General features: G+C 42.3%; 1 protein-coding gene across 5 annotated transcripts in view; it reads left to right on the top strand.

Annotated features, from left to right (window-relative positions):
- The window catches only part of TPO (thyroid peroxidase), a 114,310-nt gene that overhangs the window by 22,206 nt on the left and 64,514 nt on the right, over positions 1-27,590 (top strand). For 4 of the 5 annotated variants that reach the window (XM_081856918.1, XM_081856920.1, XM_081856917.1 and 1 more), the window contains exons 1-5: positions 13,789-13,965; positions 16,788-16,881; positions 18,354-18,438; positions 22,734-22,903; positions 24,120-24,252. In XM_081856918.1, coding sequence (XP_081713044.1) covers positions 13,819-13,965; positions 16,788-16,881; positions 18,354-18,438; positions 22,734-22,903; positions 24,120-24,252 — 629 coding nt within the window. In that variant the 5' untranslated portion in view covers positions 13,789-13,818. Of the gene's footprint in view, positions 1-13,788; positions 13,966-16,787; positions 16,882-18,353; positions 18,439-22,733; positions 22,904-24,119; positions 24,253-27,590 lie in introns of those variants that run through there. The other variant, XM_081856919.1, reaches the window with a different exon arrangement.

Raw genomic sequence — 27,590 nt, forward strand, 5'->3', positions numbered from 1 at the left:
GAACTAGTGGGCATAATCCACATTGGTGGTAATACCCAACCCAAGAAACAAGTCCCACTCCATTTGGAAGGGAGTTTCTTGTATGCCCATTCTCCACATATCCACCACAACCATCGGGTCTGAGGTTTTTGGTACGGGGAATACAGAAGGCGAAATACCAAAAGGGGTAGAGAGTTCACAGTGCAGTATGTTAAATTGCCTTTTTCTGTCACAGTTATGTTCCACACCACTTTCCATGCGTGAATAAAAGGAGGTGCACAGGGCAAGGCATTCCGAGTTCGATAGGTAGTACCGTGTGCCCAGGTATGACTATTCTTCTTATAATCCCAAGTATAGTGACAATGAGAAGAGCCTATCATGGGAGAATCAGCTGCATCTGATGATTTATGTACACAGAATTCCCCTTGTACAGGTATAACTCGTAATGGTTTAGTTGAGTTCCATCCGGGGAAATTCTGTATTTCAGTTTGGTGTGGCATTTCGCTTACCATACCAATAGCATCTAATGGTATCGGTAATAACGGCATACCTCCCTCTGAATCATCTGGCCCAAGAGAGCAAACAAGGCAATTGGTCCTATTTGCAACATTAGCTACCATTTCAGCTAAACCTACCCACATATTGTGGTCATGGCTGAATCCATATTTAGCCAATTTGGTCAGATTCAAGGACCCTTCCCCTTCCCAAGGGATCAGGATTAATAAAATCATGTTGATGTCTAGTATATGCATTCCTTCCACAAAAGATTACCTTATTGTGATAGCAAATAATTATTAGCCCCAATATAATTCCCCCAGTGACAGAAATGGGGAACCACCAAGACCAAAACATATATCCCGAGGATCCCCAATGAGTAATATCTCTGATAATTGTTCCACAAGGGGGGGGGGCAGTCAATCAATTGTATTAGAGAATCTTTCCGTTCACAGTCGCTGGTTCAGACGCTCCTCAAGCTTCAGGCGTGCGCAGGTCAGCCAGCTTCCAGGTTGTGGCTGCAGCAGGCCGGTCGTCAAATGTTGCCCGTGACCTAGCCCGTTCCCGGTAGGGCTAGATACAGGGGTTTTTGGAGAGAGTTAGTTTTAAAGGATTAGAGGGGTCACCTTTGCACGTCCAACTGCCTTCAGACTTCTTCAAACGAGAGTGATGAATCCAGGGGGTCACCTCAGCTACCTTCACCGCTGTTGGAGTAGAGAGCAAGACGGTGTAAGGTCCACGCCACTTAGGTGCAAGTGGATCACGTTTCCACTCTTTCACCCATACGCTATCGCCAGCCTGGAACTGATGAATCGGCTCGGCAATGCTGCACGGCGTGCGCTCGAGGGCCCACCTGTTAAGAGAAACAAAAACACGGGAGAGAGATTGCACTTGTTCCTGTGTCACATGATCTCCTATTTGTTTAAGGTCAGCTGGAATATCCTGAACAAAGGAGGGCGGTCTCCCATACAGGAGCTCAAAAGGTGACAACTTAAGTCTTTTTGTGGGTGCACACCGAACACGAAACAGTGTTATGGGTAACACATCTACCCTTCTGAGACTTTAGACATATTAGTGGGCTTCTGGCATGCCCTGCGGATACCTTGCACAAGTGTCTGGCGGTAGGTGGTAAGTCTGGCCAGGTGAATTGCATTGTTTGGATCCCAATTAGGATCTTCCAAGGGAAAGTTATCTTGGAGATGACGGTCAATATTATAAATATTTCCCGCTCTGGCCTGCTCACGCAAATATATCTGTGCCTTTTCAATTATGTCTCTCCTTTCCTCAGTGGTGAACAGAGTATTTAGGAGCTGGCGACAATCTGTCCAAGTAGGGCTATGAGTATTTACTATTGAAGTCACCAAGTCCATCATAGCCTGAGGTTTTTCTGCAAAAGATGGGGTGTGTGTTTTCCAATTCATCAGATCTATAGTTGTGAATGGAATATATTGCAGGGTCGAAGTTCGAGGTGGCCGTGGTCCGGGTTGCCCATTAACCAGCGCAGGCTCCTCAAGTGCATCAAATACTCTTCTAAGAGGGGCTACTACGTGATCTTTCTCTTCACTTTGCTCTAGGGGCCTCAAATCATAGGGGATGGTATCTGTCGCAAGGCGTTCTTTTAGCAGCTTTATACGCCTGGCTGTATTGCTTGCTGACCGAGCAAGGTCTCCCTGTAACTTCTGTAATATTTCTCTGGGACTTGGATGTACAGGGGTTTGGGGTGGGCAATCAGTTGTTCCACTAAAGGAGACTGTAGATGGAGGTCTATTAGGAGTCACAGGTGGAATAACCACTTCTGCTTGGGCTTTATTATAGAACTCCAATGCCTCCTGAAGATATTTATCATAATCTATCAAGGAATCAAACTCTGTGACTCCACTCCCATTATTCATTCCAGTTTCTTGCCTTGGGGTTACAACTGGTGGAGTGTTTGGATTAAGCTCCCTTCGATGTGGAGCATAGGGTGGAGGTGAAAGCACCTCTTCCTCTGGCCCCTCAAAAATGGGTTTGAGTTTATTTGGCAAGATTCCTTTCCTAGCTTCGGCTTTTACAGCCAATAATTTGCATCGTTTGACTTTGCATTCCCTTATCCATGGAGGATTTTTATTTAATGTGCTCAGCCAGGAATCTATATATGGAAATTGTTCTGGGCACCCTCCAGTTTCTTTGGCGATATCAGTCCAAAGTTTGCTTACTAAATTTATATCAAAGGTTCCCTGGGATGGCCATCCAGTAATTTGTTTTGGCCATTCTAGTTCACATAACGTTCTCAAGCGCTCTGGCGTCATTTTGACTCCATATGCCCCTGAGAAGGCTTTCTTAAAATTATTTAACATACACTCAAGAGGTGTATTTTCCCCCTTTGAACCCCCAACTCCCATTGTATGGCCCTGTGAAGTATCCACTCAGTCACTCACAGACGCGCTTCGTGGGTTTCCTTGCCTAGTTGGAGTCGCCTCACTAGGAACCGAAGTACTGCCCACTCCACACTCGGGTCAGCTACAGATTGCTCTGTACTTTCTCACACATACAATGCGCTGGATACTTCACCACACTCTACCTCCCAATTTTTCCCTTTCCCTACACCAGATCACCATCTGATGTACCCAACCACCTAGCGTACTCAGTTTCCCCTTACTGAGACGCAGAAGTTTGATCAAGACTTCTCTTCCTCCCAATTAATTGGAGGGCCAAAAATCCCTTTGTGCACTTACCCTTGGTTGGTTCCCTGTTTCCCCCGGTCCGTCGCCGCCAGTGAGCAGGGTATCAGACAGACGAGTCTTCTGCGTTCCCCCTGGAAAAAATTACCAGTGCGCGCTTTGGGTAAGCAGTTGTCCTCTCTCTTGTACCCTGCCCAGTAGGGCGAAGGGGCTGCGTTCCAGCAGACCACTTATCCGAGTCACGGCACCATAAAATGTAGCACCCTGCTTGTGGTTAACGCTTAGCTGGAATGAAATATTCAACGCAGCAATAGAGAAATTAAAATAGTAATTTATTTGTCAGACAAATAAATAAGAGGCTCAGTGGTACGTGGTTACCAAGCTCTGGCCTGGCCTCCTGCCATTCTGGCCAGCACTTATATTCCCTTAATCCAGCCCCCTTTGCTCCTCCTGTGGCTGCCTCTGTCCAATCAGCCTGGTTGAAATTCCTTTTTTTTTTTTATAAATATTTATTAAGGTTTTTTTTAAAATATAAATGCACACATAAAACAATCTTACTTTTATAACAACAAATTCTTCACTTCTTTGGACTCCCTCACGTCCCCCTCTCCCATTTACATCATTAAAAAAAATTTTTCCAAACAAATTATCAACTTGTTTACAATCTCATGTCCACACATTCCAATATGATTTAACACTTTTTCCAATAAAATTTTTATATTTTCTTTAGTCTCACTTATCATCAAATTTAAATCTAGTTTAGTGGTGGCCAGTTTTTTATAATCTAGCATCCTTCTTAACATTCAAACAAATTACAATGTTTTTGTAGATACATCTTGAATTTCTCCCAGTCTTCCTCCATCTTTTCTTCTCCCAGATCTCGGATTCTGCCAGTCATCTCGGCCAGTTGCATATAGTCCATCAGCTGCATCTGCCACTCTTCCAGTGTGGGTAAATCTTGAGTTTTCCAATTTTTTGCGATGAGAATCCTTGCTGCCGTTGTTGCATACATGAAAAATGTTCGATCCTTCTTTAACACCTTCTGGCCGACAATACCCAGAAGGAAGGCCTCTGGTTTCTTAGTGAAGGTATACTTAAATACCTTTTTCAGCTCATTATATATCATTTCCCAGAAGGCCTTCACCTTAGGGCATGTCCACCAGAGGTGGAAGAATGTTCCTTCATTTTCTTTACATTTCCAACATTTATTGTCAGACGAATGGTATATTTTGGCAAGTTTAACTGGGGTCATGTACCATCTATATATCATTTTCATAACATTTTCCTTCAGAGCATTACATGCAGTGAAGTTCAACCCAGTGGTCCACAACCTTTCCCAGTCCTCAAACATAATGTTATGCCCAATATCCTGTGCCCATTTTATCATAGCCGATTTAACCATTTCGTCTTGTGTGTTCCATTTTAGCAGCAAGTTATACATTCTAGATAGTACCTTGGTTTTGGGTTCTAACAATTCTGTTTCTAACTTCGATTTCTCCACCTGGAACCCTAACTTTTTGTCATTTTTAAAAACTTCTTTAATCTGAGCATAATGTAACCAGTCTCGCACCTTATCCTTCATTTTCTCCAAACTCTGCAATTTCCAATTGTCTCCATCTTTTTCTAATAATTCCCAATATTTTGGCCATTTGGCCTCCATATTGGGTCTTTTTCGGGCCTTAGCCTCCAGAGGTGAGAGCCACCTTGGAGTTTTGTTTTCCAATAAGTCTTTATATTTCGTCCAGACATTGAACAGTGCTTTCCTGACAATATGGTTCTTAAAGGCCTTATTGATCTTAACTTTGTCATACCATAAGTATGCATGCCAACCAAAAGCATTGTTAAAACCTTCCAAATCCAGCACGTCAGTGTCTTCGAGAAGTAGCCAATCTTTTAGCCAGCAGAAAGCTGCGGCTTCATAGTACAACTTTAAGTCTGGCAGGGCAAAGCCACCTCTTTCTTTCGCATCTGTTAATATCTTAAACTTAATTCTGGGCTTTTTGCCCTGCCAGACAAATTTAGATATATCTTTCTGCCACTTCCGGAAGCACTCCGTTTTGTCCACAATCTGTAATGTTTGAAACAAAAACAACATTTTTGGCAATACATTCATCTTAATAGCAGCAATTCGGCCTAACAAAGAAAGCTTCAATTTTGTCCAACTATCCAAGTCTCTCTTAATTTCAGACCAACATTTTTCATAATTATCCTTAAATAGGCTCAGGTTTTTTACTGTTATGTTTACCCCTAGGTATTTTACTTTTTTAACCATAGTTAGTTCTGTTTCTCTCTGAAACCGTTCCGACTCTATATCTGTCAAATTTTTCCCCAACACTTTAGTTTTCTGTTTGTTTAATTTAAATCCCGCCACCCGACCAAAATCCTGTATCAATTGTAATACTCTTTTCGTACTAGACTCTGGCTCCTGCAGGGTCAAAACTAGGTCATCTGCAAAAGCTTTCAATTTATATTGTTTCGCTCCGACCTGAATCCCTTCCACCAACCGGTCCCCTCTGATCAAGTTCAAGAGCACCTCCAGAACCGAAATAAATAACAAAGGGGAAATCGGGCAGCCTTGTCGTGTTCCTTTTTCAATTTTGAACTCTTCTGTAACCACATTGTTAACTATCAGTTTGGCCTTTTGTTCTGAATATATTGCGTCAATCCCATTCTCAAACCCCCGTCCCACTCCCATTTCATTCAAATTTCCCTTCATAAATTTCCAAGAAATATTGTCAAAGGCCTTCTCCGCATCTATGAAAATTAACACTGCTTTTGTATTTATGTCTGTTTGCAAAAGTTCCAAAACGTCAATAATGTTCCTAGTATTTGCAAACATATGTCTACCTGGGAGAAAGCCTGCCTGGTCTTTATGAATTACTTCATTAAGCACTCTTTTGAATCTACTTGCCAAAATGTCTGCAAATATTTTGTAATCCACATTCAAAAGGGAGATGGGACGATAGTTTTTGAGTTGTGTCTTTTCAGCTTCAGATTTTGGTATCAATGTGATAAAGGCTTCCTTCCACGATTCCGGCGCCTTCTTCCCTTCCATAATTTCATTACAGACCTCCATCATTGGTTGGGTCAGATAGTCTTTTAATGTCTTGTAATACTTGGAGGTCAAACCGTCTGGCCCTGGAGATTTGCCCAGTTGCATGTTCTGAATAGCTTGTTCAATCTCTTGTTGTGTTATTTTGTTGTTCAGGATTAATCTGTTTTTTTGTGACAACTTTGTTAATCCATTTCTTTCCAGAAATTGTTTAATCTCAACCTCATCTTGCGGCCCTTGAGTGTATAATTTTTTAAAGTATCTCTGGAAGCACTTTCTAATTTCCATGGGGTTCTGGATATTTCTTCCTTCAATTTCTAGGTTTGTAACTGTATTTAATTTCTGTCTCTTCTTCAACTGCCAAGCTAGCAGTTTTCCACATTTATTTGCCGATTCAAAAGTTTTTTGTTTCATTAATTTAATCTTCCATTCTATTTCTTGGTTTATCAATTTAGAATATTGGGCTTGATATAGTTTAATTTCTCTCAGAATCGGCTGTGACTTCGGGTTTGATCTTAATTTCTTCTCCAATTCTTTAATTTTCTGCAAAATCTTATCTTTCCTTTCATTTTGTGTTCTTTTCTTTACAGTGTTCTGTTGTATCAAGAACCCCCTCATCACAGCTTTGCTTGCGTCCCAGATAGTTCTTTTTTCCACCGTAGTGTTCATATTTATTTCAAAATAATCCTTCAAAGTTTTTTGGGCCTTCTTGACAATCTCCTGATCTCTAAACAAGCTATCATTCATCTTCCATCTAAAGGAGCCGGTTGGCAATAGTGTCATATCCATCTTCAGCGCATTATGGTCGGAGCAGGTCTTTGGGCAGATTTCCACTTTTCTGACCTTGGGTGCCAGACCTCTAGATATCCATATTTGGTCGATTCTTGTCCAAGTCAGTTGGGCTTCAGAGAAGAATGTTCCCTCTCTTCCCAGGGGGTTCTTAGTTCTCCAAATATCAATCCAGTCCATATTGTCAGCCATTTCAAAAAAGGTCTTTGGTAGTCTGCCGTCTTTTGTAACGTTTTGATTTTGTGACTTATCCATGTTTGTCGATACGACCCCATTCATATCTCCCATCATAATGATGTTGTTGTAGTCCAGATAGTCCAGCATAGTCTCATGCAACTTCTTGTAAAATTCCGATTTCCCGTCATTTGGTGCGTAGATTCCTAATATCAGAATCTTTTCTCCTTGATGTTGTATCTCAATTCCTAATATTCTTCCATGTTCATCTTTGAATAAGAATTTAGGTGACAGGCTCTCTTTTGCATATATCACCACTCCTCGCTTCTTTACTCTGTCCGAAGATATAAATTCTTGGCCAAGTCTTTTGTTTATTAACACCTTTCTATGGAGCCTAGTCACGTGTGTTTCTTGTAAGCAGATAATATCCAATTGTTCTTTTTTTAGTATATGAAAAATTTTTCTCCTTTTTTCCGGAATATTGCAGCCATTAATGTTCCAACTCAAAAGTTGCAGAGACATCCTGAATAAATCTGGTTATTTTTCAAGGGGTGGTATCTTGTTCAGAGAATCTTCAGAGTCCAAGGGTGCAGATACCTCTGGTGTTTCAGGCCCTGGAAGTTGGTCAATTCCTTTGTGAAGGTCCTCTCCGTATACGTTCAGAAATTTATCTCTGTCTTCCGATGTTCTGATTTTGATCTTCTTCCCTCTAAAGGTAAAAGATAGTCCTTGAGGAAATTCCCACCTAAAGATGATTGAATTCTTCCTTAGTAGTCTTGTCAACTCCAAATAGTCAGATCTAAGATCTAGCAGTTGTTTAGGAATATCCTTGTAGATCTCAATTCTTTTGTCCAAAATGTCCAGTGACTTTCCGTAGTGTAGGCCCAAAATCTTATCCCTTTCCTCCTTTGACCTCAATATTATCAAACAGTCTCTGGGCTTCTCTTTCTTTAGAAGTCTTCCGAGCCTAAAAGCTGAAACAATTTTAAAGTCCTTTTCCTCTAAACTCCAAAATTTGGAGAATTCTTTAGTCAGAAACTCAGCTAGGTTGCCTTCTTCCACTTCTGGTATTGCTCTTATCCTTAAATTGCTCTCCCTGTTCCGCAGTTCAAGCATGGACAAATAGGTCTGATGTTCGCCTACTTGCTTGCAGAGTGGTCTTACCTCTTGTTCTAAATTTTCAAGTTTTTGGCTGGTATCTTCAGCCAATTTCCGATTTTCCCCTGCAGCCTCCTTCAATTCTCCGATTGCTTGAGTATTCTGTGCGACTTGTCCAGATAATTTATTTAAACATTCTATGTTCTGCTCAATTTTATATGTTTGCTCATCAGCTTTCTTGTCCAAAGATTCTACTTTCTTATCCAAAGATTCTAATTTTTCAAAAATTTTCTCTAAAATAGTAGTGCTTGCCCCTGAGGCCATATCTTCCAGTTGTAATTCCTCAGTTTCTCCCTCCCCTGCCCGTGGCAGAGAAACAGTTTCGACCTCAGAGGGCAAAGTAGGCACAGATGATCTACGTGCCTGTGAGGCTGCGGTTAAAGTTGTCAAAGTTGTTTGTTTAGTTCTTCCTCTCCTTCTTGTACCACTCATTCCAAAGTTATCTAAAATTCAAGGTCAAGCTGAGTTGTTCCCATGAGAAAGCCCCGGCACAGATGGTCACAGTCAATAAGGGGCCGGGAAAAAGAAAGTAAAATAAAAGTCACTGTTATAAGTCCCAAATCCTCTAGGGGGAGTTTAAAATATTTCAGGGAAGAAATCAATTTCAGTTAAAATAAAGTCAAATTTCTAAGTCCAAGAACCTTCAATAAAAAGATTTTTCAGCAGAGTTAAGGTTTAGTACAACAACAGTATTTCTGATGGTGTAAGCTGGTAATCCAAATGCTTCAAAGTAACAAGTTCAGACTCTCTCAGATTGTTTCAAAGTTCAGATTCAAAGTATCCAAGCTGCAAACTGCAAGCTGACAGCTCAGTTTCTCAGGCAGTTCCAGCGCCTGGGGTTTTTAGTTAAAATGTAGCTCCAAAGGGAGAAAGATTAAAATATAACTAAAATTCATAAGAGTCCAGCACATGAGGTTATTTATTCCACTTAAAATAAAGTTCAATGGGTGCTCAGATCAAATAGTTTAAAAGGTCTCTCTTTGCCTCCACTCCTCCACGCTCTTTGCGTTCAAGTTCAATGGGAGCGGAAGACGGACTTCCTGTTTTTCGTCAATCCGCTTTCAGCCAAATTTAATGTTTTAAAGTCCCGAATTACATACAGTCAGTTGTTTACTCACGGGTTGTTGTTTTTAAAGCATAAATTTCAGGAAGAAAGGTCAGCGCTCACTGGCAACAGCTACGCGGCTTCACTCCGCCGATTGCGGAACGACCCACAGCGCCGCAGCCTCCTCCGCGATCCGGAGCCCCTTACGAGGCTCCCTCAACGTTTCGGTGGCCGCTTCTGGCGCCCGCCGGGTCCCGGGACCGCAGGCTTCTGCTGCCTGCGGTTTTCCGTTTTTGGGTCTCCGCTGCGCCGTAGCGGACGACCCTTTCTCGTGCGGAGCTTCCCTTCCCGTTAGGAAAGGGCAGCCATTACCCTTCGCGCCGCCTCCGGAAGTCCAGCCTGGTTGAAATTCCTATTGGCTGTTTGCTAGAGCCAATCACAAAAGATACACCCACAAAAGATACACCCACTTCCTTGCCCTTATAAGGGAGACAAAGAGCTATATATAAATGACAAATAAGTAATAATATATCTTACATGGAATCTTAATTACCAGCTCACCTCTTGCCCTTCTTGCCCTATTGCCTCCTAAAACAGATGGTTTAATCTTACATTTTATGTTCAACAGATGTCAAGGATCTTGAGTTTCACATCAACATTGAAAGATTTCCTTCATTTAATGTTTCTAAACAAAATGCCTGACAACTATATATCAAGACTGCCCGGATGGCGTCTTCTGTCTGGCAAGGGGGGGGCTGGTGGCTGACTTAATTTCAGGATAAATACAACTCTTACAACCATATGAAATAAGAATCTAGCATTCCTTAAATCCTTTGCATAATTACATTTAAGCCAATATATTTAAGCTAATATATTTCATACATTTATCATAGGTAGCCTCTTAAAAGAATAAAGCTTTTCAAAGTAAAAAGGAAGGAACTCAATAAAACACAACTTTTAAAAGAAGCCTCTTCAGTTTGCACCTCCCCCTTTCCCCCTCCTCTCCAGCCTCAAAATAAAATAGGAAGAAGCTGCTTCTTCTGCCAAGCCAGTTGCCTTTCCAACATTTAACACATTTTAACCTTTTTTAACTCTCTTAGTTTAAGAAACAGCTTTAGAAAAAGACTTCCCCCAAAAATGCTCTCTTTCTTTCTAGCTAAATGTTTTTCCTTCCATTTGCTCCTGGCCTTTCAACCTTAGAAAGAAGATCTGGCTCATTTTACTGGGAGGCACATTAGTATTATCTTTCCCCATTCCTAATGGTGTTTTCTCAGCCTTGGGGCAGCATATGTAATTCTCCCTTTTTTATGACTTTGAGAATTGTTTTTCTACTATAAATCAATGGGGCCCTTCTTGTCTTAGGAGGAAAAACATCTTGCCAAGGTTCTTTTAGGCAGCTGGTCTTTTGCCTGGCATGAAACATTTGAAAATCCTTTTTTTTAAGCTCATTTTTAAATACAAGCCTTGATTGAAATATATAGAAGCTTTGATAAAAATGCAGGCTTATGATTAGATGCCTCAAAACCATAGCTAAGCACAAACGTGGGGGTCTCACAGCAGAAATCACTGCCATTTCACCCCTCCCCTGGTCATCCTGCTACCTGGAGCTAAGCTATTGTTTAGATTGGCATTGTGTCCAACCCTGGGCTCATGGTTTGTCTCCCTCAGACAAACCACAACTGGTAAGCCAAAAGCAAACCTTGACTACAGCTTGGGGTGAGTCTGGATTTAGACATGATGCCAAGCCAAACCATGGTAGTGCAGCAGGAGGAGGGCTGGGGGAGGAGTGAAGTGGCTGAAATTTCTGCTGTGAGTGCTCATGTGTTCACATTTAAGACTGGAAAAACAAGAAACTAAGAGAAACATACATGGACAGGTGCATCCATCCCAGATTGTATTTGGTCATCTCTTCATCTCACACTTTTTGATGCATTTCCCCATCACTTTCTTAACTGCAAAAAGTCTAAGTGGATTTGTTGCACCAGGGTGACAAGAGTGCTTTAATTCCTTTTAATTGCACAGCCTAAATTTATTGGTATGCACCTGAATGATCCCTCCCACATAATACTGACAGTCTGAAGGCATTCAGAGACATGGCAGGGTCTGCAACTACTGAAATTTGTTAAATGATAAATTAAGTGTTTCACGTCTTCTCTCCGAAAGGTCCTAATATTTGAAAATGAGCAGCTAGGGTCATGTTCTCCCAGACAGCCTTTCCATTTTGAAGCAGGCCTAAACCTGTGCTCAGCCTAGGTTTGGCTTTCAGTAGAAACTAAATGTGGGGGTGGGGAAAAGGCTTTCTGTTTCTCAAAATTAATTAAAAACAGGTACAGATGGCTGTCAAGTCAAAACTCCCCTCTTGAATGCTGTTTGAACTGATAAACACTTCAGCCTCAAACACTGAAGAGGTTGAGGTGCTTTGTAAACAAAAATGTTGACACAGGGGAAATTCTCCTTTAGCTTAATGGGAATGCTTTGATGCAGCTTTGAGGAGAGGTTTTCTTTCTTTGGGGGGCAACTATAGATGGGAGGTTGCCTTTTTAAGAGCCCAACAAAAGTATATTTGACATGTTTCAGCCCTCACTGAAAATGCAAGAACAGCTAAAGCCTTATAAGTATTTAACAGTGCTTACAACCTATTTGAGAATGCATCGTTAAAGCCTTTTATTTAATGAGTTAGCTGAAATGAAACTGCTTTCACTATTTTGTTCATCTAGAGGAGAAGCACATTCATCTATCTAATGTTTACTTCTGATAAAGCTAGCCTGTTGAACTATAATATCCAGGGATGGGTCCAAGAAGCAGAAACAGCTGACAAGCATGGCTTTCTGAAACATTTACCTGATGTATTCTTGCCTTATGCCATCTCCTTTTTCATGGGAGGGAAATAGGTTTACTTGCCCCAGGCCTCTCACTTCAGCTCTGACAAAGTATTAGGTTGCAATGCCTGAACTACTTTTCCTTCCAGAACCATTGTAAGGGGTCAGCATTTTAAGGCCCAGTCTGGCAGAAGATCCATCACTGAGCCAGCATGCTGGGCTAGACTCTCGTTTTTCAATGCAAGAGAGAGCTAGCAGCAAAGCAGCACAAAGGACTCGCCCTCTGTTATCTCTTCTAGGCACCCTTCTCAACAGGAAATTAGATACTGGTCGGCAACATCACAGGCGTCTTGGGGGTCATTGTCCATTTCCCAGTGGGAAGGGTATCTGCAAAAAATGGAGCAGCTATGCACCTATAAGCTAAAAAGAATCATTGCTCTGTGGCTTTGCTATGTATAATTGTTTAATTGCACATTGAAATAGAGAATGCCTGTATGTTGCTAAGGGTTTATCAGTGAAAAATTCCACTGGCGTATGCTAAACTAGAAAGAGCTTTCTGAGCTTTTAGCTGGTTTAATGATTAACTGTTGGTGTTCTCTGCTAGCTCTCGTTTGAGTTAGATCATGCGATAAAGGTAGGGTTTGTTTGTTGCAAAATCTCAGAAAAATAGAGATTTTGAGCTATTTTTTAAAGGAAATTCAGCAAATAAATAAATAAATCAACACTTCCAAAATGGGTTGCCATACACCCGGGTTTCCCCAGACATTTTAACCTCCCGGACGCTATTTCCAATGTACATACCCTGGATATGTCCAAGAAATTCCAGACATATGGCAGCCCTAGATTAAGGTGTTCACTTGCAAATCTTCATTCATTCTTTGTTCCCAGGCACACTGGGAGAAGGATGTGATAATGGTGCCTCTTCAGGAGCTGTGTAGCCTTGGGCTGGATGCAGGCTAAGGGAGAGACAAAGCTTTGTTTTTTGCTCTGATTGTAGTTAGGTTATATATTTAAGAAGATGACCCTATGCTTGAATAAGCATATGTTTTATGGACTTTTTCTGGCTGTGTCATTGATTGTTTTTGTACCAATTTTGAAGAAGTTCTGGTTAGTACAGCTTTAAATCATAATTATGGGTCTGGGCAATTACTGTTCCAAAAGGAGTCAGCTTTTATGCATCCAATTGCTTCATGCTGCACAATAATATCTGCCATGGGCTTCTGGGAAGGGCCTGTCAATTTCAGTTATTTCAATTGTTCATTTTCCCCCAATTTGAAATTCAGTTCTTCACATTTCTGCAGCAATTTGTGATACAGGCATACATACCCATCAGCAGTTTTGATTAACGTACACATTTATTCAAGCAATCCGCCCTAATACAATGCATTGCATTATTTTTAAGCCTATGCATAATCTCCCCCACTCTGCCCCAACCTAACCTAGGTTGATTTGGGAACCATTTCCCTACATCAGCTCCCGAACTCTGCCTCCCAAAATACATCCCTACCAGGCATCAAGATCTGTTGCCAAGCGACCACTGCTATGGCAGCCAACCAGCACTACCTCTGCCACTGAAGGTTCCTGCTTTCTCCTCCCCAGTGTCATCAACTGGCAGGACAACGAGGAGGAAAAAGATGATGATGACAGATGATGGTGAGGGGATGGAGGTCAGTGCACAGGAGCCAGAGCAGCAGGACCCATTCACCAGAGCCAGAGGAGCCCCTGTCTCCACAAACACAGCTGGCTCTGAGACATAAGGAGCAGCGGGAGATATGCTGTAGGAGGCTGAGGCAAGTAAGGGCCCTCAGCCCAGGTGGAGCTCGTTAGCTCGGGAAGGAGGTGTGTGATTCATCAGCTGGAGTAGGCTCAGGACAGGTGAGGGTCACTTGCCTCGTCAAGCCCAGATGCTGCAATCAGCATGCAACGTGTAAAGGGGGAGCAGAAGTGAGGTGCTGGGTCTGCTCAACTTCCTATATTGGTTGAACCATGGCCTGGCTGTTCCGGGGAGCTCTTGGGGACTGTGCTTGTGTGGGACTGACCTGCAGGTGCCCTGACCCCTGGATTGACTGTAAAGGCCGGAATCTGACCTGACTGGACTTTGGACCCGTTGACCTTCTGGATTACACACTAGTATCCGCTATGGGATTGTGTACACCAGCTGGACTTGCCACCAGGTACCCCGTGGTTCACAACACACTTTGCTTTTTGCTCTGGTTCTAGTTTTGTTATATATTTAAGAAGAAGAATCTATGCCTGGATAAAGCATATGCTTTGTGGAATTATTCAGGATATATCATTGACTATTTTTGTACCTGTTTTGAAGAAGGTCTTCTTGTTAAAGCTTTGAATCAGAATTATGGGTCTGGACAATTTTTTTATTCCAAAAGGAGTAAGCTTTTGTGCAACCAATCACTTTATGCTGCATAGTATCATTTGCCATGGGCTTCTAGATAGGGATAGAAGGACCTGGCAATTCCATTTCTTTCAATGTTTCCAATTTGTAATTCACTTCTCCACATTCCTGCAGCAATTTGTTATTCACACACTCATATGCACATCCTCTCCCACCCTCCCCCAATGGAATCCAGGCTGACTTGGTAACCACCGCCCTACCCCAGATCCAGTCCTTCATCAACTTGTAGGGCAGGGCTAAACTCTAATTAAACATCCGGTCAGGATGTTAAATGCTGCATCTCCTCCCTCTCTAGTGCCCAACCAGGTGCAGGAGGGTTTAATCGTCCTGTGGGATGGAGGGAATTCCTTCACTGCTGCCATGCAGAGGCCCCCTTCACACAGCTCACACTGGGGCAGCTACTGTGGGTGGTGTTAAGTTGTGGGTGAACATATCAGATGACACAGCGATTCTTCAAACAGCTCTTGTTTATTCACAGGCCAGAAGAGTACTGAACTGAAGGGTTCAGCCAGCCTGTTGCCACTACAATGCAACAGTAACAACTTTCTGTAACTATCCAATCACTGAACGTCACTTTCAATTCCTTATTTGCATATGTGGACCTGGGTGAAAACTATCTACAGTATCCCCCTGCTGGCCCATGGTGAGAACTTCAGTACATAATAGATGGCACATGGGGCACCCAACCAACGGTGATGCAAATGCCACTCTCAGTACTTGTGGCCCTGAGCCAACCACCTTGCCTGCTCCTCTGCAAATACATCTCAGGTTAAAATGTAGTCCAAAAATCTGAAACTCCAGAATTCCAAACTAAAAGGAAGTGGGTCATGCAATATTACTGGAGTAGAATAAACCCATTATTGGAACGCAAACCATGAAGACGAAATGCTGCATTATATGTGCAAAAATATAAATAAAATGGGCCAATGGCAGTGCATCAAATCACTTTCAGTAAGAACGTAAGAATAGCCCTTCTGCATCAGGCCAAGAGTGATGTAGTCCAGCATCCTGTTCTCACAGTGGCCAAACCAGATGCCCATGAGAAGCCTACAAAGCAGGACTCAAGCAGAAGTATACAGCTAGTTCATACTGAAGACTGGCAGGCTTATTCGTGCATAGAGCAAGTTTATACTGAAGGCTGGAGCCTTGGAAAGCATATCACTGTATTGTTTCAGGAGAATGAGTGCCAGTGATAAACAACACAGCTGCAGAACTTCAGCAGGAAAAAAGGTCAGATTCTAAAACTTTTGTTTCTTAGAGCCCATATTTTTAGCTTGAAATACGTAAAAACACTTGCCTTTGTTGTGTGTTTTTTGTGGGCACTATTTCATGCAGGGATTTTCGAATCATACACACACAAGCAGTGTGACAATTAAATATGCATGCAGGATTTTTCATCAGCGTATTGCAAAGGTGAAACCAAACTTTTATGATGGGTTGAGTAGTTTCTCTACTCCTGAACTGGTTACCATAGACTTGATTTATAATGGCATAGGAGTGCTCCACTGAAAAGCACTGAGGTGATCTTGAAATTTTGTCTTTGGTACTAGATCACTGATAGCAGAGACATATGTAGAAGTTGATATTGATATTGAGGTTAATATGTGGAGGTTGGTGTTGCAGTTATCAACTGATGAAAGGGTGTATATGAACCACGGTTCTGTTCCAAAAGCATGTACCTTTAGGTTTAATTATGTAGTGTAAATTATGTTCATCTATAAAATATGCATTTCCCCCCTCCAGCTGCAACCAACAACCAACTTCCTACAAACAACATGCATTGGCTTTAATGTGATTCTTCTGAATTACAGCGATTTCAATCTAGAAAGTTTTCAAGGGTTTTTTTAAAAGCAAATAAAACATAATAATGTAATTATGTGTACTGTTTTGAAGTTTAATTGGAATATGGGAGGCATTTTATTTGTTAATTAAACTCTATGCAAAATAAGTTGTTTATTAATTTAACAAATAATGTCACTTGATTGTAAGAAAACCTTTGATCAGTTTGTTTCAACTTTAGTATCTCATTTTATTTATTTTTACATAGATTAGATGGTGAAGGTTAAACTTCTGATTATGTGAATCTTTAAAGAGACAGAAATAGGATCAAATTTTGCACAGCTAGAAAACTACTTATGTATATACTGCTTTTATAAACTGTAGTCATAGTTTCATTCACTGTACTGCTTTCATTATTTTTCAGATGAGAGTATTCATTTTCTTCATAATTTTAATAACAATGGTCAGTGTGGCTGTTTTCCTTGCTTTTGTCCAATGGGGCAGGAATGACTTATTCAGTAAGTAAAAACAAAAACATTCTTTACAATACAGGGGGAAGAGGGGCACACATAATGCCCTAAGTATCATTTGATGTATTTGGAGCGGGGGGGACGGGGACGACGACTCTAATATCGTTTTTTTAAAAAACCTCTTGGTTTACTTTATTGAGATTTTTTTATAGGATTTTATTCCCTTGTTTGGGGTAAAGAAAAATCATTCACCTTTTCTGTCCCGATAAAGTTCCGAATGTGTAGTTTTAAATTATATTGTATTTCATGGCATGCTATTTTTGGGGAATTCACACTTCATTTATTACTTTCATCTTTAGAAAGCCTTAACATCAGGGTCCCATTCCTAATTGTGTATTGATGTTGGTCCACTAGCTGCAGCAGTTAGGAGTCTTACAAAACGTTCCAAACCCTAGATCAGGCACCCCCAACCTGCGGCCCTCCAGATGTTTTGACCTACAACTCCCATGATCCCTAGCTAACAGGACCAGTGGTCAGGGATGATGGGAACTGTAGTCCAAAACATCTGGAGGGCCGAAGGTTGGGGGTGCCTGCCCTAGATCCTCATTGCTGGCTCTGCTGTTAGGGAGTTTCCATTGCTGCAAAAGTCCCTGCTGTATCCAGCAAAAAAAACACAACAACAACAAAACTTACACACCACCCCAATCTGTAAGGTACTAATCAGCCAAAGGCCCAGTTGAAGAAGAAGGTTTTTCCCTGGTGCCTAAAAATATATAATGAAGGTGCCAGGTGAACTTCCCTGGAGAGAGCATTCCACAAATCGGGTCCTCCCTTAAAGAGGGCACGTGTTGCAGTGAGACCTGGCAACCTAACTCTGTGTTGTGGGTGGGTATGATTGGATAGCCACAACACCCAATTGGTAGGTTCCTTGATGCTGGGTTTAAACAGGCCAATGGTACGCAAGCTAAATGGATCAAGGGACCTATTTATGCCCATGCACGTGACCCAGAGCTTCCTCTTTTGGCTTGTGCATTTGGAACACCCGCCCACCTCTTCCTACTTTTAGGGCTTGTGCGCTTGACCTTGCTATGCTGTCGTCTGTCGTTGGGACAGGGGCACGGCAGGAATTTTCCCCACTTGGCTGATTGGTCGTTGCCATTTGGGTTTTGCCTGCCATGTAGCAAATCGTCACAACTTGTAAGGGTCTAGTTCAGGTGATAGGGATGGGAGAACGCTCTCGCCATCCCTATGTGAAGGGTATTCTATTAAAGGAATTCAGGGACTCCATGGTTTGGTCAACCCCTGAGAGGGGATTGTGCCTGTTCCTGAGTCCAGGGGGGTATTTGGGTGGCGGAGATAGCCTGTTCCCGGCTTTCCACTTATCCACGTGTTCACCCTAGGCTGACCTATGCTGACCTATGTCCCATTCATGGCATGTTGCATGCTTTTATGTATTGCTATTGCAAATTATGTCAAATTATGCTTTGGTCCTGTGGTGACTCTCTTTTAAACATGCATAGGAAAAGCAAAAGAGCATGGAATTAGGAGAACTCTGCAGGAAACCGCTTCTATCCAAGGTGAAGAAACAACCAGAAGAAGAGAAAGGTGAGGTAGCAACCCCATACCTGGCCTTGCTCAGTGATCTCTTGCAGGTGCCTGCTTACAGAATTTCCTGTCTACATTCACCTTACAATTGCATCAAGGCAGGACAGAATAATAAAAAAAGCCTTCTGCACATCATAATTTACATATGGGACTCTGGATTACAATAATAGGCTTAAAGTGGAGACAAAGATTTATACTGATTAAAGCACTGATTCCAGATCATGCAGGCACAGAAACCACAAGGGTGGTAGAAAATGAGCAACTTATGGATGATTAGAATCTATGCTCGTGGCAAGAAATTCTGTTAAGTATTCTAATTCTTCCAACTTTGTAATTGCAACTTGCAGCAAAACAAGGCCCATGTAACTTACAACAAACTATTAAACTGTGTTGTGGTTGGGGTTCCAGAGGAGAGCTGGAGGAAACCCAGGTAGAAAGCCTTAAAGCTCATTGGATGATCTTGGGCCAGTCCCTGTTTCTTAGCCTAACCTACTCCATAGGATTGTTGTGAGGATAAGAGAGTTGAGAACCACACATGCCAACTGATATGCCTGGAAGAAAAGCAGGGTTTAAAGGGAATATATAAATAAATGGGATCAATGTATTATTTGTACACTCAGAGGTGGTATAGAAAAATTGGGGGTGGGCTTTTGCTGCCCAGCTCCCCAAGGGACTCTGGGTCCCCTCAATCCATGATCAGCAAAATCCAGTGAAAAGCAAGGCAGATCTTTATTTTTCTGTTGCAGAAGAGTTCCCCCCCCCTTTGCAGGGAGGTAAGACAGACGCAGAACAAAATTGTACAAGCCCCTTTAAAAACTGTATATGGTGTCCAACCCCTTGGTCAAAGACCACCTTAAAAGCATCATACATACATCACAACTTCTTGGGCAATCACTCATAGCTGAGTGAGATTGTCTTCCATGAACATGGTCTTAACAGTGAGTCCTTAAGTGACTGTACAGGCCAATTCTGGATCCACACATCCTTCCACAGTGGGGACATAGGTTTCCAGGTGGGAGTTGTTCTTGGTGAGGGTTTGCCAAATGTGTCTTCCTCTTGGCACGTTTCTCCCTTTTGTCCTGAGTCTTCAAAGTCCATAACACCAGTAAAGGCTGTTCTCCAATTGGAGCTCTCGCAGGCCAGTGTCTCCCAATTGTCAGTGTTTATACTACATTTTTTAAGATTGGCCTTGAGAGAGTCTTTAAACCTCTTTTGCTGACCACCAGCTTTCCATTTTTAAGTTCAGAATAGAGTAGTTGCTTTGGAAGACAATAATCAGGCATCCGCACAACATGACCAGTCCAACTAAGTCAATGTTGAAGAATCATTTCTTCGACACTGGTGATCTTTGCTTCTTCCAGTACACTGGCATTAGTTCACCTGTCTTCCCAAGTGATGTGTAACATTTTTCGGGGACACCTTGATGGAATCTTTCCAGGAGTTGAAGATGGTATTTATAAGTGGTCCATGTTTCACAAGCATACAGTAAGGTTGGTAGTACAATAGCCTTGTAAACAAGCATTTTGGCTTCCCTGCAAATGTCCCAGTCCTCAAACACTCTGCACTTCAGTCGGGAGAAAGCTGCACTTGCAGATCTCAGGCGATGCTGGATCAATGTCTGCTCTTGTGGAAATATAACTGCCCAGGTAGGAGAAGTGATTGACACTTTCCAACGTTACACCATTGAGCTGGATTTATGGCATTGCAGAAGTGTTGTTTTGTGCTTTTTGGTGCAGCACTTTGGTTTTTTGAAGGTTGAGCGATAGGCCAAGCTTTTCATAAGCAGAAAGGCTCTATTCCAATGGCATGAGTATCATGACGACCGGTGGATTCTTATCTGGTGCAGCCTTCACAGCTGACGTAACATACCGCTTGTTATCTTCCACCTGTTCTGCCATTGAGGACTTTTTGGACCATTATTTGTCTAGCTTCCTCCCCTTTGACCTTACTGCCTTGGGTGACCCTGCTGGGAGTACGAGACTCCCAATGACTTCACTCACAAGGGTCATAAAAGGTAAAGGTAAAGGACCCCTGACAGTTAAGTCCAGCCGCAAAAGATTCTGGGGTTGCAGCGTTCATCTCGCTTTACTGGCCGAGGGAGCCAACATTTGTCTGCAGACAGTTTTTCCAGGTCATGTGGCCAGCATGACTAAGCCGCTTCTGGCAAAACCACAGCAGCGCATGGAAACGCCGTTTACCTTCCTGCCGGAGCGGTACCTATTTATCTACTTGCACTTTGACGTGCTTTCGAACTGCTAGGCTGGCAGGAGCTGGGACCAAGCAACAGGAGCTCACTTCGTCGCAGGGATTCAAACAGCCGACCTTCCAATTGGCAAGGCCTAGGCTCAGTGGTTTAGACCACAGTGCCACCTGCATTCCTCACAAGGGTCATAGGAACGTGCAAACCTACTCACCACAAGGTGATGATCCATTGAGATAGTAGGTGGTCTACAACAAAAATTTGAGAGTGACTCTCTCCTGTCTGTCAAGGTACCTAATAATGTTTTGCTGATTGCATTACCTGAGCAGCCTGGCCATTCTTTTGAGATGGTAAATACTTTAGTTCTTGCAGGCATACCTTATTCATACACAAAATATGCCCTTAAGGCAGGATTTGTAAGTGAAAAGAACTACTGGGAAAGGTTTCTCCAAGATATTTCCTTCTGCAGAGGAAATACTTGAGTAATTAGAAGGGCCAAGATTGCTTTTGGGATCAGTGGCGTAGCGTGGGTTGTCAGCACCTGGGGCAAGGCAAGTAATTTGCGCCCCCTAACCCGTGGATTTTAGCACTCGAGTCTCTTCTGCGCCCCCCCCAGATGTTGCGCCCGGTGCGGCCGGCCCCCCCTGCACCCCCCACGCTACGCCACTGTTTGGGATTGTTCTGTGTGCTAAAATAATGTGTAATTTTCTCAAGGAATATTTCCTGAAATTTGAAGGGTGAAGGGTTGGTTTTCTGTGGAGAGTGTGTCTGCTATGTGTATGCACCTTAAAATTTTTCTAACAGATGTATGTACAGGTGTAAACTTAATATCGCAGCTGTGTGGGAGCAGCAAAAAACATTGCACTGAACATTCACTAAATTACGTGAATGAAAACAGAAATTTGCACTGTTTTAAGTAATCTACAAATCATTAATTTTGTAACCTGAGAGTGTGTTCCAAATTCTCAGCAATGTTTGGGGAGAGCATACTGAACAATGTTAATTCGTGCCCTGAAGGGGTGTTCTTTACCAAAGTTTAATAATCCTTGATTTTGAAGCATCAGTGGTGCATTGAGACCAAGAACTTTCAAACTATGAAAGGGCGGGGGGCGGCAGAGTGGGAAACAATGAAGGAAGGAGAAAGTGCATATTTCAGATTTGATCTTCAGAAAGTAACAGGGTGCACAGCACTGTGAAAACCCAAATGTTTAGCTCGCAAATAACTGAAGCAAGAGGCAGTACAATACAAATGAGTTTCAGCACTGCCCTTGAGGATGAAAAAGCACTCCTGGGTTGAAGAGGCAGTTTCTCATCCAGTTTCAGATTGGGAAGCTCTTAATCATTCCATAGAAAGGATTTCAGGGTTATGTTTGCTGATTTAATGAACTAAGTTTTGGAAGAACTTGCGCTGAGTGAACAAGTTTCATTTGTGACCTCAGCTTGAACTTGAATCCTAAGAGGGAAATAGATTTCTTTTGTAGTTTTTCTTCCTTTCAGACTGTATTATTTTTACCGGGTCTTCCCCCCCCCCCCCCGCTGCCATGTACCAGGTGTTGAACACACACGTATTTGTTTACAATTAACATTAACACTGCCAATCATTACTGGCACAAAAATCCCTCTAGAAAGACTGTTTCTATGTACTGTCCAGTGTCTCGCATATCTAACTGCTCTCAGATCTAATAAAACGAACCAAATTATGGATTTAATAATAATAATAGATTTGTTTTGTCGTCCATCTCACTGGGTTGCCCCAGCTACTCTTGGTGGCTTCCAGCAAATTAAAACATTGTCCAGCGTTTGTGAGTTCTAGGTTTATGTATGTTAAACAGAGTATAATAAATGCATACAATAAATATACCATGAACAGCTTTTGCAGTCTATGATAGGAAGCACAGAGTGAAGTAGAAATAGAACTCTTGAATCTAAAAGGCCAGGAATGTGCTTGAACAGAGAGAGAAAAAATGTATTTAAAATACCCACAAAGAGAAGCTGATAAACAATGATGGAGCAGTAAGCGCAACCATGAAAATACTAAGAGATGACAGCGTAATTAAAGGGGTTTTTTTATCACCATTATTTCTTTCTTCTGTAGGCTTCTCGAAAGACATGATACAATGGCTCCTTCACAGTTTTTGGCATTTTCCAAATATTCATATCAAGAGACTCAAGCTATCTCTCAAGCGGCCGAAAGCATGGAAGCTTCGATGCAGGTTTTGAAAGGAAAACTTCACCAGAAGCATAAACGTTCTTTGCTTCCAAGTGGTAAGCACAAGCAGATGCTCACAAGGATCCCTTGTGGCTGCTTAAGGGTTGTGCTTCTTAGATTAAAGCAGTATTGACTTCATTCTAGTCTTATTTTGCTGCAGGTAGGACTTAAATTCATATCTGGGCTGTGCACACAATTGAACACAATTGAAAAGAGGCCGCTTTTTGTGCTTCAGGGAAGAAATTCAGATACTCCAAATAACAAAAAACACTTGTATCAGTGTCTGAGATCCTGATGCGAAGTTCATCTCAGGAATGCTTTAAAATGTTTATTTTTCTTTGGCTTGAGTATACAGTTTACTAATGTTTCTGGACATGTAAAAAAAACAACAATAAGCACTTAAGAAAAATATTTGCATTTTATTGCAAATATGCAACTGGCATTCAAACTGTGTGTGTGTGTGTAGTGTGATTCTTGCATCAGTATTTTGAATGGTGTTGCACCAGTAAATGCAGTATTATTAATTTGCGTAGTTGCCCAAAGCCTTTCGAGAGACAACATTTAAAAACATTAATATTCTACCATTAAAAAGAGAATAAAACAACTTTCAAAACAGACACAGGAAGTTTAGGCAGCATACTAGCAACATGTAGTCTATCAAAAACATTCTATACAAGATCTCAAAGTAGCTGTTCTATTACAAAGGAATTTCAGAAATAGACTGGAAAGAGAAGCTGCTGAATTGCAACTTATTACCAAACTTAAAACCATGGAGAGACCTGGTCTGAACAAAGACATTGGATTCTTATCTCATTATACATGACAAAGCCATTTTTCACCTTTTCACCCCTTGCTTTTTCCTGTAAGACCTATTGCAGTTGTTAAGAGTCGTCAACAGGCTCATCACAGCTATCTGCCAATCACCCATTCCCACCACCCTTCTGAGTAATACCCCTCCCCACCCTCTCTCTATATAGAAGGGTCTGGTGACTTCTGTTTCAGTGTATCTGAAGAAGTGTGCATGCACACGAAAGCTCATACCTAGAACTAACTTAGTTGGTCTTTAAGGTGCTACTGGAAGGAATTTTTTTATTTTGTTTTGACTATGGCACGGCTACCTATCTGTAATTGGGGAAAAGATTAGATTTTTTGTGGCAACAAAAATATGTCAAAGAAGGTGTCAGGCAGGTATTGCTGGGGAGAGCATTCCACAGATAATGAATGGTAGTCAATGCTGTGCTCAAAGAGTGAAGCAGTGTTTTTAATTTCCAGACGTGTTACCTGCTGATGTTCTCATGATGATAACCAATGTATCTGGATGTCTGCCTTACATGCTGCCACCAAAATGCCCAGACAATTGTATGAGCAGGAAATACAGACATATCACCGGAGCTTGCCAGAACAGGTAAATCTTACGGCAAGAGGTATAATTATGTTGACTCTCCCCCTTGTAATGCAAAACAGGCTGGCCTCCCTTGTTTTTCCTTGGGCTTCCATACTCACTTAGTTTCACATTGAAACTCTCTGGGTTTGCTTCATTTGAGAATCCTTAGAATTTTTACAAGCTCGTTTGAAAAATATAGTTGTGATTAAGGATAAACGTTTGCTGTTTAGCCCATTATGGACGCATCTGTTGGCTGTAGATGTTTGTGGGAATGTGCAGTATCATTTAAACCCTGAACCATCTTTGAGGAGCCCCAGTAAGTGCTTTAATGTTACATGTATATTGAATCTGGCAGTTGAGTATTAAGATATACAATGGTACATTGGTTTAAGAACAGCTTAGTTTATGAACAACTTGGATTAAGAATGCTGCAAACCCAGAAGTAGGTGTTTTGGTTTGTGAACTTTGCCTTGGAAGCAGAGCATGTTCCACTTCCTGTTGAGTGTAAATTGAGTCCCCCACTGCAATGGGAAAGCACGCCTTGGTTTAAGAATGCTTTGGTTTAAGAACGGACTTCCAGAATGGATTAAGTTCGTAAACCAAGGTACCACTATATATGCAAGGTTGCTTAATCTAACTAAAGAAATATATAAAGTGTAGATTTGCATTCAGGCTGTGAAGTGGAGCTTTATATGAACACAGGTTGCCCTTGGCAGATGATGGACTTTGTCAAAAAAATGTACCCTACACTTCACTATAGATATTTCTGTGCATTCTTTCTTGAACACAGCACTCTTGCTCATGTTGCTGAAGATTCGAGTTTCCCCATTTGTTTCAGCTGAGGGAACAAATCCACAAGCACACAGAATGTGCTTGCAGTTCTGTTTGCCTCCCCACCGCTTTTGAAAAGAAAGGTTTCTTACCCCAGTAACATTCCAGTGATCTGCTAAAATATTAAAGCAATCAGGAAGAAAATCACTGGTTAAGCTGTTAAATTAACATATCATTACTTTTAATTGAGTGAAATAGCACTATGTGCAGTATTTTATGCCATTTCAATAAAGACAAATCAGCTGTAACTAATCTGAATGCTTTATTAAGGCGTACGTCAACCTTCAAATGTGAATTATCGCAGTTAATTAAATGTATTACTGTCCCACATTGCTTTGCAAATTGAGCCCCTTTGTATACTGAAGATCAATGAAGTATTACTAAAATAATTGTTCCCTGTTAAGTGTCCCTACAGAAACATAAGTGTATGATCATCTGTGTCTTTCTGTACAGTTGCACCTTGCAGCGACTCCTATATACAGTGGTAACTCAGGTTACATACGCTTCAGGTTACATACGCTTCAGGTTACAGACTCTGCTAACCCAGAAATAGTGCTTCAGGTTAAGAACTTTGCTTCAGGATAAGAACAGAAATTGTGCTCCGGCGGCACGGCAGCAGCAGGAGGCCCCATTAGCTAAAGTGGTGCTTCAGGTTAAGAACAGTTTCAGGTTAAGATCGGACCTCTGGAACGAATTAAGTACTTAACCCAAGGTACCACTGTAGAAGGAACAGTCTTTTTTGTTTGGTGCTCCAGTAAATATCTGTTCTTCTTCCTATCATCATCATCATCATTCCTTACTCATTCTTTAGTGCAGTGTTTCCCAACCTTTTTTGGGCAAAGGCACACTTGTTTCATGAAAAAAATCTCGAGGCACACCACCATTAGAAAATGTTTAAAAAATTAACTCTGTGCCTATATTGACTATATATAAAGTAACTCTCTTTAATAGGAATCAAATAAACACAAATAAAGTATTTTATAATTACTTTATTATGAAATAGTAAGTAAACAGAAATATGAAAAATTATAAAATACTTTATTCAGTGAACCTGTGAGGGCCTGCCCTTTGCGGCAGCCGATTGGCTGCCGCCGTGGGCAGTGAATATTAATGATGTATCATTTTTGTGCTTCATGCTGTGGCCACAGACATGTGATCTGATGGTGAATTTGGGGTGACCCAATGCAAAAATCCTGAGAATCCCTGTGGATCCATGTTTTGTAACCACGTTTTTGCACCATTGCAGCCCCAGGCAACAGTGGGTGTGTGATTTTGGGGGGGCAGGCTGTAGCCATGGACATGCTATGTGATCTGATGGTGAATTTGGGCTGACCCAATGCAAAGATCCTGAGCATCCATGTGGATCCATGCTTTTTAACCACATTTTAAGTGGGGAGGGAAGGAAAAACACAGAACGGACAAGGAGCACGAGAGGGGTGTGCAGAGAAGCAGCTGGCTAAGAATGCAGGAGAGGGGTATAACGGGGAGGGAGGAAAGGAAGGCAAAAGTTTTCCCTCACCTACTCACCCAAGCCAGCCAGCTCGCACGCTCTCTCTCTCTCTCTCTCCCTCCTGCCTGCTTGCCTGGAGGGGAGGGGCTTTCCCTGCTCTTTGTTCCGTTTGAGCAAGCACAGCAAGGAAACAGAGGCGGGTGGGCAGTAAGACCCTGAGGCAAGTGCGGCTTGTGCTTGCTCAGCAGCTTCTTCACGGTGCTCCGCGGAACGGTGTTCTTCATCCCGGCGCCGGCGGCGGCTCCCTCTCTTTCCTCTCAAGCAGAGCGGCCTTCCTGCTCCAGCCGCGCCTGCGCCTGAGGAGTTTCGAATCTGCCGCCGCGCGCAGGGTGACGTCACGGCCGCCGCCGGGCCAATCCGCCTGCTCGGCCCCGCCTCCCTTCTTCTCGCCTCCCTCACGAGAGGAAGCGCCTCCCTCGCGCACGGCGGATGCAGCCTGAGCAGAGTCCCCTCTCGCTTAGAGCAGTGTTTCCCAAGCGGCACACGAGGCAACGTGTCGCGGCACACTAGTGTGCCGCGGAACACCGGTTGGGAAACACTGCTTTAGTGCAGCCTTCCCAGGCTCCAGAAGTTGTTGGACTGCCACTCCCATCAGCCCCAGCTAGGATGGGCAGTGGCAAGGGATTGTGGCAGCTCTACTACAAAACATTTGGAGGGAAAGAGATTGAGAAAGCTGTTTCAGGCACTCCGAGAAGCTTACTTGGGACTTTGTGCTTTCACCTATGTCTTTTGCACAAAGAAAGAATTAATTGCCCCCAGGTTTGGGGAGCTCTGAAAATAGCAAAGGGCTTGCCACAGGCCACTAAACCCATGCAGTTGTGTGTGCACGGACATGAAATTGCCCAACGTTCAACATGAAAACTTCTCATCTTTTTCAACCTCTTTCCTTCCTTATTCCCAATAATCACATGGCTTTGGGTGATTTCCTTGAGATCTTAGTTTTCTTTCTTGCTCTTGAGCCATATTCCAAGAGGTCATAATAACATGAGTTGTGTTTACAGGCCAGGATCCAAAGTTA

This window comes from Podarcis erhardii (genome assembly GCF_964252035.2).
Source record: "Podarcis erhardii genome assembly, chromosome: 3".
NCBI lineage: Eukaryota > Metazoa > Chordata > Lepidosauria > Squamata > Lacertidae > Podarcis > Podarcis erhardii.